This window comes from Arvicola amphibius, chromosome 10 (assembly GCF_903992535.2).
Source record: "Arvicola amphibius chromosome 10, mArvAmp1.2, whole genome shotgun sequence".
In the NCBI taxonomy this organism is placed as follows: domain Eukaryota; kingdom Metazoa; phylum Chordata; class Mammalia; order Rodentia; family Cricetidae; genus Arvicola; species Arvicola amphibius.
In genome coordinates this window covers 71,213,710-71,225,048 of record NC_052056.1, presented here as the reverse complement: position 1 = coordinate 71,225,048, position 11,339 = coordinate 71,213,710, and the positions used below count along the sequence as shown (strand labels likewise).

General features: G+C 43.4%; 1 protein-coding gene across 2 annotated transcripts in view; it reads right to left on the bottom strand.

The window, feature by feature from the left end:
* Positions 1–1,624: 1,624 nt before the first annotated feature.
* The window catches only part of Dgkg (diacylglycerol kinase gamma), a 162,400-nt gene continuing 152,685 nt past the window's right edge, over positions 1,625–11,339 (bottom strand). For both annotated transcript variants that reach the window (XM_038345521.1, XM_038345522.1), the window contains one exon: positions 1,625–1,723. In XM_038345521.1, coding sequence (XP_038201449.1) covers positions 1,625–1,723 — 99 coding nt within the window. The remainder of the gene's footprint in view (positions 1,724–11,339) is intronic.

Below are 11,339 nucleotides of genomic sequence, written 5' to 3'. Positions count from 1 at the left end.
TTCCATCCATGCATAGGCTAACTGATGGTTTTTCCCTAACAACCTGGATCCAAGTGCAACCACTTCTTGGTGACCAGAAATGACCCTATTCCCAGATGAGGGTTCTTGCGTCTATTAACGATCTTCTTAGTAACCTTTACAGTCCAAATCTCATTAGCCAGGGTACCGTGGAGAAGTCTTTTAACTTTTCCACAACTCAGTTTCCTTATCAGCCAATGCGGGAAGAAGCCTCGAACTGAATGTGTTTCGTGGTTGCTCCCAGGGTCTAGCTCATTCCTGTAATGCTTGTAACCAGCCAGGGAAATGTGCCTCTACCATCAAATGATGGTCCGAGAGGAGGGAACTCCTTTTTTCTTTCCCATTTTCTGTTCCCAGATTCTCTAGGTTTATTTCTAAAGAGGAAAAGTCCAGCAGTAAATAAATATTTATATATTATATATAAATATATATGCTACATATGTACATATATAAGACCCCTCAGAAGGGTCTTCTGTCACACTGTGAGAGCAGGAAGTGCAAAGAAAACAGGCAATCTCCTGATGGGTGTCTCCTAGGTCTCCCCACAAAGCCCCCTCCCTGCCATCTCTGCCACCAGGGCTTGGGATTCAAACAGGAGATTCGCTTTGGCTTGAGTGGTAGTGATGGCTGGGGAGTACTGGGAGTGGTTCTTCTTTTCTTCTCTTTTTACACAGTATCATGACATTGATTTCAAAAATAAAGTCCACTTTCTCAGTTTTCCCTTCCAGGTGTTCACAGAAACTAGGAAAATAAATACCACATCTGAAGTAGACTGCCCAGGCAGCCTTGTTTGTTCTCTGAGCAAACAGCCACCAAGAGATGCTTCAGGAAGCAAACAAGTACCCGTGGACAGCAGAGAGAACCAAGAATGGAAACAGCTTTCCTGGGCTTCTTGGCTTTTCCTCAGCAAGTGAGGGGAGGAGCTGTTGCTTGAAGGACAAGGAAGAAGCCATCGTGTGCTTGCTGAGCTCTGCCAAGGGTTTTGCTTGGAGAGCTGGAGGCTGTTTTGTTTCTGTACAGAGGACTTTTGTGCAAAATTTCTGGGTTGGAGCGCTTTCTCCTGACCACATCCGATCTCATGTAGGCAGGGAACTTACAGCCTGGAACCTAACAGGAGTTGGTGAAGGAAAAAAAAAGAGGGGGAGGATTTCTCCTTCAGGCTCAAAGTCTATCTCAGGCCTGTGGGAATGTGGAAGTGGCTGTGGGAGCCAACCCATCCTGGTGGGTCCTGAGTCCGTTCAAAATATTTCACGGGTATTGGTTCTGTTAAGAGTGGATCCGTTTTCAAAACAGGTAGACTGTATGGCAGGACGACAGTTCCTCTGGGAGGGTGACTTGACTTCCTCTGGCTACAGATGTGTGTGTGTGTGTGTGTCTGTGTGTGTCTGTGTGGTGTGTCTGTGTGTGTGACTGTATGGTGTGTGTGTCTGTGTGGTGTGTGTCTGTGGTGTGTGTGTGTTCGTGTGTGTGCATGTGTGTGTGTGTCTGTGTGGTTTGTGTGTGTGTTTGTGAGACTGTATGGTGTGTGTGTGTGTGTGTCTGTACGTGTGTGTATGCATGTGTATAGATTCTTCTAGGTAGAGCTGGTGTTTGTTTGGCATGCTCTTTAGTCTTTTGAACGGCTTTTCCTCCGCAATGAAAAGAAGCTGCTCTTCTGGGGAGGCCCCATCATCATAGGTGCCTGGTTTTTGTGAGTGATTTTAATCTGAAATAAAGAAACAGAGATAAATTAGTGGTAATGCAAAAATCCAGCAACTCAGGGGAGAGTGGATTGTGGGAAAGAGAGGAGACCAGCTTTGGGCTCAAAGGAGCCTGTGCAGAAGGACAACTGTCCTTGAACAGTTTCAAAATTGGCATCTTGACCCTCACTGGGCCTGGAGTTTGGCACTGCTGGAAGCGAGGGGCGGAAACACGGGGGAGAGACAGGTGTGAGCTTCCCACGTGGCCACCAGCTTGCACCTGTCTTCTGTCCTTGCTATTCATAGATTGTCAGAATGTCACAGCCAGAGGAGACCTCAGGAACATTCCCATTCACCCCTCTGTAGGATGGGTAAGGAAGAGGAGCCCAGAGCTCTGGTGGGTTCTTAGCTTAGCCCGAGGTCACATGGTGGGGTGGCAGGTGGTGGGCAGGAGGGCCACAACATCAACCTCCATATCCCCCAGTGCCGACTCAGCCCAGGCAGCAGCCTTATATCAGCCAGTTGATCTGAAGGCTTTGGTCTTACCTCTGGCCAAGCAACCTCAGTAGGACAGTTCCCAAACAAGTCCCTTGAGTATATCCCCTTTTCTTTGACTCGAAGACAACCCTATTTTCTCGGATAAGCTTTTTTATTTTTTAATTTTAACGTTTATCATTTTATTCTATAAATATTCCGTTAATTATAGACATGTCTTCAAAACTCTTAATTCCTATTTGAATGTGGCCTGGTGACACTCCCACACTAATACTCGGTGTTATCACTCCATCGACATTTATCAAGTGTGATAGATGTTCAGAGTGGGTGGTTGATACAGGAACAGGAGGTACTTAGGATTCAAAGACTTGGGTGTGGGGCCGTGTACTTCTGTTTCCTTGCTGCAGAACTTTGGACAAATAATTTATCATTCAGAGAACAGTGCTTGCCAAACTTCAAAGTAAGGATAACATTGATACTATTTCCTTACACAAAGATCATATGACAAGACTGTCAATGAACGCCCATTGTAAACCGTACAATGGAAGGGAATGGCTAGCTGTTCCACGGGAGAGAGAGAGAATGGGTGCCAAAGGAAACAGAACCTGGAAGCTCATAACTATGGACCTAGTCTTGCAGTTTTTACCATACTACTGCAAGTCACAGTGTGACCGCAGAGAAAAAAAGTAGACAAATTATCCAAAAGCAACCCATCATCAATTTTAAATGAATGCAGCATTAGCTAGGGGGTCTTACAAAAGAATGAAGAATCAGGAAACGTCTGATGAGAGCAGGGAGGCTTCTTATAATTTGAAGGTAAGGAAAAGGAGAAACGGGGGGGCGGCACAGGAGGGGAGGGAATGGGGTAGAGGAACCATGTATGGACAGGCTGAGCTGAGCGCGAAGGATGAGGACTGTAGGAGACCGGGCAGTTGGTTGGTATAGGACTGTACAAGGGAATGGCAAGGCTGGAGGAAATCAGAAACGACAAAACGCGGCTGAATATAAGATGACAGAAAGGACTGGACAATCATTTAACAGCTGTCACCAGAGAGAGCTAGCGTGAGATGTCCGGCAATGAGGACGCCACTGTAACTCAGGCTCACAGAAGGCTCCAAGACCTAGAAAGAAAGGGATGGACGGAGAGACACTGGGCAACCAGCACTGCCTGGCGACAGCCCTGAAATGGCTGTCCTGTTGGTTTTCGCCAGCCTGGAGATTTTCTGGCAGGCGATTGGATCAAGAATCCATCAATCGCCATTTTGTATTCTACGCCATATTGTAGCTGTTACGTTTGCTGCAGCTCTGGAAGTGAGGCAGAGATGGGGACTCTAGCGGCACCACGCCAGAGCCGGCACTCGCGCATGCTCCGCTGGTAGAGATTCGTGACACAGGCTTTGGGATAAACCTCTCACTGCTGAGCTCAGATGTTCACTTGAGGAAGACTTCTGTCTCCTCACTTTGATATCCCTGAACGAAGCGGATGTTTGCTGGGAGACTGTGCTAGGGAAGAGGAACCAGGCCAGAGAAAAGAGCATTTTCCTGGCATTCAAGATGGCCATGCTTTAGGAAAGTGGGTGGCAGCTGTGCGCGTTAGGAGAGAAGGCCCTTGCTTCTTTCTCTGCCTCTAACTGAACTAAGACTTGCCTGTCAGCACCTCCAAGGCTAAGGGAGGAAGGAAAACACAAATCTGTTTTTGCAACTTTTTTTTTTTAAGATGGGCTCACTGTGTATTTCTGGCTGGCCTAGAACTCTCTTACGTAGCCCAGGTGGGCCTCAAATTCATGAGGATCCTCCTTCATCTCCACTATGAGAGCTGAGATTGTAAGTGGGCTCTGTCACGTTCAGGCTTCTCTGCTGTGCCAACAGGTGCTGTGTTTGGACCATCTCTTTAACATGAAAATTTGGTCACTGTTAGTATTCAGGCATCTTTACTGGCTTGCCCTTGGGATCCGGACCAGATACACTCTCAGCTGCAACCACTAAGGGCATCCCCCTGTGCATATTCGCTACATTCCTTTTTTAAAAGGTGGGCCTGCCTGCCTTCCTCCTATCTTTTTCTTTTCTCTCCCTGTCTTCCCTCTCCCTGTTCCTCTCCTCCCTCTCCCTTACTCCATCTCTCTCTCTTCTGCAACTCTTGTACCCAGGGACTGGTCTCTGCCCCCTTCTTTCTTAAAGTAATCACAGACGAGAGGGGACCTTCTAATATATATATTCTCTATATATATTCTAATAAAAGATATATTATCTTTTAAATCTTAGATATTTCTGCTGGGAGTGGTGGCACACACCTTTAATCCCAGTGGGAGGCAGAGGCAGGTAGATCTCTGTGATCTCTGAAGCCAGCCTGGTCTACAAGAGTGAGTTCCAGGCCAGACAGGGCTGTTACACAGGGAAACCCTGTTTCAAAAAAAAAAAAAAAAAAACCAAGCAAACAAGCTTAGGTCTCGCTGGGTTCTCCAAGATCTTGGAATCCTTTTTTAGGAGCGTTTTCTAGCACCTGAGGCCTTTGTGACAGTGACAGTCAATGATCAACTCAGCAGAATTTAGAATCACTATATCCTGATTATGTTTAATTAAAGAGATGAGACCCGCATATATGTGGGCACCACAGCCTGGCTTGGGCCCTGGACTGTGTCAGTGGAGCAAGGGAGCAGAGCAGAAAGGCGCCTTCATCTCTCCCTCTTCCCCTCCACCACCACTGTGGATGTCACGTGACCAGTTGTTCCCTGTTCCTGTTGCCTTGACTGTACCCTTGAACTGTGAACCAGAAGCTGATTTTGTTCAAGTATTTCATAGCACCAGCAAAACAAACTACGACAGGCTTCAAATGTAGTCGGGACAGCCAGGCTACACAGGAGTAAGGCTGAGTGACCAGTGGGAAGGTTTAACCGCTGGGAGGTTTGCACGCATTGGTCCCGGAACCTACAGTGTCAGCGCCCCCTTCTTGGGCCGCCAGACCTCCTAGATTAGAACTCTGAGAAGTGTTCCAGTCACGCGAATTTTAACCTCCACTCCAGTCCCACAGTTCACCAGACTGAACAACTGTGCTCATTTCCAACTTAATGATTTAACTACTATGCAACTTTAGAAGGAGATTCCTTTTAAATTTTAATTTTTGAGACAGAGTCTCATGTACGCAGGCTGGCCTCCAACTCATTATGTAGCTGATTACCTCAAACTTGCGATCCCCCTGCCTCTACCTCAGTGGTGCTGAGATTATAGGGTGAGCAATGATGGTGGAGCATGGGATACTATTTTACAGCACTGTGTAAGGCAAACATTCTTAATAAATATATGTTACATATGTAGATATGTTTCTCTATATAAACAGATATCTGTTCATTTTTAAGAATTTATAAAACAATTTAAAAGTTTAAAAATCCTACAACCAACAACTTGCTTTCTTGGTATGCCACTTTAATTTATTTCTATCCTTTCATGTCTTGACTAAAACTGAAATCAGCATCTGGAACTGCTGTGTTTTATGTGGTATTAGTTTGCCAGTGTTTTAATGTCCATTCTGTACTATTGGTTTGCTAACACTGCGATAAAGGAATATTATTGAAATTATTGTTACTTTATAATTATTTTAGTGTCTCACGGACAGTTTTTCTTATGCCTTCCCCCTACAACAGCAGCAAGGTTAAAACTCTTCTTAAAGTTCCTTTATTAAATCATCTAAGAATTAGCACTCGGGAGGCAGAGGCAGGCGGATCTCTGAGTTCGAGGCCAGCCTGGTCTACAAGAGCTAGTTCCAGGACAGGCTCTAGAAACTACAGAGAAACCCTGTCTCGAAAAAACCAAAAAAAAAAAAAAAATCATCTAAGAATTGCACTATTTTGTCAGGTTAACAAAATTTGCATGGGGATTTTGGGATCCCTATTTTGGACATGAGACCTCTCTGTAATGGCTATGTTTTATTGATTTGATATGGCCCAGAATCATCATCTGGGAATGAGGTTTCAGAGAGGGATTGTCCAGGTCGGGTTGGCATGGAGGACTGTCTTATTTACATAAACAGAGGTGGGAAGACCCACCCACTATGGGTGACACCATTCCCAGGCCAAGGGATCTCTGGTCTTGGACGCAATGTGACCAGTTCACTCAAGCCCCGGCTGCTGTGACTTCTCCACTAGGATGGACTGTCCCCTGGAACTGCCAGCAAAACAAACCCTCCCTTCCTTAAGTTGCCTTGTCAGGGTATTTTCATCATAGCAATGGGAAAAGAAACCAAGGTGGTTTACATATTTAATTTTTAAAACTTTACATCTTATGGATATCTTCATTAGTGTTTTACAGTTCAGCTGTATATTTTATTTCTTGTGGCTTCTGTTAAAATACTTATGTATTTTTCTAGTAGGTCTACTGGATTGGTTACTGCTGGTAGAGAGGAGTGCTATCATTTTTGTCTACTTTCCTATAGGACTTAGCCTGGAATAACTTATGTTATGAGGTTTTCCACTGACTCTTGAGCTTTCTAGGGTCACCATGCCTCACAACAGTGACAGTTCTGACTGCTTCCTAAATATTAACATTTATTTTCTATTTCATATATATTATACTGACAAGCAATGCTAGCATCTATTTCTTGTCTGTGATTTTAATAGGAATTTTTCTAAAATTTTCGTATTGAGTAAAGTATTTGTTATTGGCTTAACAGAAAATTTTCATTATTTTGAAGGAGTTTCTTTCTAGTTCTAGTAATTTTTGTTTTCTGTTTGTGTTTTTTGAGACACGGTTTCTCTGTGTATGTTCAGCTGTTCTGAATCTCGCTCTGTAGCCCAGGCTGGCCTCAAACTCAGAGATCCTCCTGCCTCTGCCTCCTGAGTGCAAGGAATAAGGTGTACACCACCACCGCCCAGCAGTCATAGTATTCTCTGAATCTCTATAAAAATAAGAAATGTCACCAGGCACGGCGACTCACACCTTAATCCTAGCACTCAGGAGGCAGAGGCAGGCTCAGCTCTGTGAGTTTGAGGCCAGCCTGGTCTACAGAGACGTTCTGGGTTAGCCATGGTTACCCAGGGAGACTCTGTGTCAAAACAAGACAAAATGAGTGAACAAACAAACAAAAGAAATGCTGCTGGCTTGAAGAGATGGCTTGTTGTTCTTGCAAAGGACCCCAGTTCAGTTCCCAGTACCCATAGTGGGCAGCTCACCATCACCTGAACTCCAGATCCAGTGCCCTCTTCTGGCCTGTGTAGTGGGCACCTGTACTCACATGCACAGGTACATGCGTGCGCGCACACACGTAATTAAAAATAATCTTAATAAAAAGAAACGTTGAGTGTTATTAAACACTTGTGGTCATCTATGTACATTAACATGTCACTTTTCTCTAAAATAGTGATAGCAGGTTTCTTTTCTCATTCCTAGGATACATGCTAAGGGTCGAATGATCCTTTCAACATATTTTACTGACCTACCTACCTGTTGGCCTGAATTTTTAATTCATATTCAAATTTGAGTCATATTGCTCTACAGTTTTCTGTTTTTTGGTATAACCTTTTTCACTCACTTCAGTTCTTTTGTGTACGTGGAGTATGTGTGTATGTGTGAGAAAAAATATACATATGTGCACATATGTTTGTAGTATGCATGCATGTTCTCATGCCTGTGGAGGCCCAACGTTGATATCAGGTATTTTGTATCACTCTTATCTGACTGAGACAGAGTCTGTTCCTGCGTCCATAGCTTCCTGCTTGACTGGCTGGGGCTGGCAGAGAGGTCCAGGGATTCCTGGACCTGTCTCCTGTCTCTGATTCCTCCGCATCAGAGCTACAGACATGCCTGGCAATGCCAAGCTCTTACATGGGTGTCAGGGATTCAAACTCAGGTCCTGATGCTGTGTGGCAGGCACTCTGCTGACTGACCCCTGTCCCCAGCCCATCAGAGTGACATTTCCAGAATGTGTGTAATATACTTTCACCCTATATTACTTTCATAATATACTTATATTCACTCTATGACTGCCGCTTGTCCTCTCCAAGTTCTACCGATCTTCTAACTGATTTCCTTTCTACTTCTGTGCCTTTTGTTTCACTGGGCTTGTCATTAGGACTCCTTAGCAGAGCGGTACAGGAGCACAGATAACCTACCACTGACTATACCACGGAAGGAGCACAGATAACTCACCACTGACTATACCACGGAAGGAGCACAGATAACCTACCACTGACTATACCACGGAAGGAACACAGATAACCTACCACTGACTATACCACGGAAGGAACACAGATAACCTACCACTGACTATACCACGGAAGGAGCACAGATAACTTACTACTGACTATACCACGGAAGGAACACAGATAACCTACCACTGACTATACCACGGAAGGAGCACAGATAACCTACCACTGACTATACCACGGAAGGAGCACAGATAACCTACCACTGACTATACCACGGAAGGAGCACAGATAACCTACCACTGACTATACCACGGAAGGAGCACAGATAACCTACCACTGACTATACCACGGAAGGAACACAGATAACCTACCACTGACTATACCACGGAAGGAGCACAGATAACCTACCACTGACTATACCACGGAAGGAGCACAGATAACCTACCACTGACTATACCACGGAAGGAGCACAGATAACCTACCACTGACTATACCACGGAAGGAGCACAGATAACCTACCACTGACTATACCACGGAAGGAGCACAGATAACCTACCACTGACTATACCACGGAAGGATCACAGATAACTTACCACTGACTATACCACGGAAGGAGCACAGATAACTTACCACTGACTATACCACGGAAGGAGCACAGATAACTTACCACTGACTATATCACGGAAGGAGCACAGATAACTTACCACTGATATACCACAGAAGAAAATGTCCTGCCTTGCACTGGCAACCATTACCTCTATATAGATCCTCAGGGCTTCATGGTCCCCCTCCCTGCTAAGTTCATCTGTTTTGAGATCACTTTGCACATGAGTCTTTGAAAGCATTTTCTGTTTTATTAATAGTTGGATTTCCTTCATTTTTTGTTCAAGTTTATTAGAATCAAAATTACATATTATTTTTATAAGTAACAGTGTCATTGCCCATATACATTAAGACTTTATATTACAACTGTTATTTTTTACATTTTAATATTCCTGATACCAATTTTTTTCTCTTTTAAAATGAGACTTTCAAACACTTGCCTTGTTGAAAAAAACCAGGCCTAGATTTTACTGTTTAAAGTTATTTACTTTATCTTTTATCATCATTTTTCATTTGTTTTCTTATGCTTGGTAAAGGATAGTATTTAGCTTCTGTACATAATATTATATATAACATATATTGTTGTGGAATAATCTTTTGTACACTGTGAAGATTTGTCATTTGGATTGGTCTAATACCAAACTGAATGGCCAATAGTTAGGTAGGATTTTGGGGGCAGAGAGGATGATGGGAAGAAGGGCAGAGTCACGAGGAAATGCCATGAGACAAAGAGGCAGGAAGCGGGATGTGCAGGAGGAAAGGTAACAAGCCATGAGCCATGGAACAGCACATAAATAGGAATGGGTTAATTTAAGTTATAAGAGCTAGTCAGAAACTTATAATTAATAAGAAGTCTCCATGTGGTTATTTGGGAGCTGGCTGGAAGGACAGAAAAAAATCTGCCTTCAATATATATATATATATATATATATATATATATCATATATTTTATTGTTTTAGGTATATCTTTTAAGAAACATCTAACTTGTAGCCAACTGCCTCTCTACTGCATCCTTTGAAGCCCTTTCCTCTGTACATGTGTGCTCTTCTGTCTCTTCCCCTTTCTAGAAGGACACTGGTTTGGAGAATTCAGACCCCATCAGAAACCAGCCTTGCTAAGACTTTGATTTTGGGTTCCAGCCCCCAGAAGGACCGGAAAATATACTTCAGTTTTTAAACCACCAGTGTGGACTGGCTCATTTTTGTTGGCAGCTAAGCCTAGAGCCCCTATAAGTGGAGGCAGAAGCGAGACTATGAATTCATGATCAACCTGAACTACATACACAGCAAGACCTTATTAAAAAAAAAAAACAAAGCAAAACAAAACAAAAAAGAAAGAAGAAAATAAATAAATAAAGAAAAACCCCAAAGGCTGGCTGGCATAGCTCAACGGTAGGGTGCTTGCCCTGCTGGGTGTAGCTCAGTGCCAAGGTACTAATCCTGCATGTCCAAGGTCCTGAGCACAGTACTCAGAGGGAAACCCAACCAACCCAAACTATCACCTTCCAGCTTGCCGGTCTCTGATTCATTGTTATGTCCAGGCTACTACTTCTTTACATTGAGTTTTCCAACTGCGCAGGATTTTTCACAGTGAGTTGTATTTTCTGAAGGGTAACACTGGGGGAGGGTCTGGTGAGGATGTGGGAAGGATTTGCCAATTTAAAAAAAAATCAGTGTTTGAATTTAAATGAATGGCAGCCTCTGTCTTTGGAAATCACTGAGTCACATGGGAAAAAGCATTTGATTTCTTCCAGCCATTTTAAAAACAACTTAATTATTATATATATATATATATATATATATATATATATATATATATAGAGAGAGAGAGAGAGAGAGAGAGAGAGAGAGAGCACATTTTGTGTGTGGGTGCCACGGCATGTTGCTTTCTGAAGTTGATTCTCTTTTTACCATGTGGGTCCTAAGGACTTATTGGCAAAAATTGCCTTTATCTACTTAGCCATATCACCAGCTCCCCTTACTAGTTTTTATATATTTATTTTTACCCTTCCATAAGGTTTTGATAAGAATTTGCAGATAAATTTCTACCTTTGACCTTTATAGAAGGTGTCATGTCAGGCATTTAAAAAAACTGCAAAAGAGAGCTTGATACTTGAAGGGCTCCAAAGAGAACACTATCAAGGATGAGTAGGAGATGCTCAGAAAGATGGTGTCTGTCTCTTTTGAGATTACATATCTGATGTCATACTGAGGACATTACTCAAGTATCTTAATGGATGTCCTGAAATCAGGACAATGCTTTTTCTTTACCATGGAGTTCCTAGCTGGGCTCTTAAGGGGGAACAATAAGAAGTGAGGAAACTTAACTCTCATAGCAGCCCTGGCTGGATCTAAAGTAGCGATAGCTGGACAAGAAAGGGGGATTCTATTTATTTTATATTTCTGT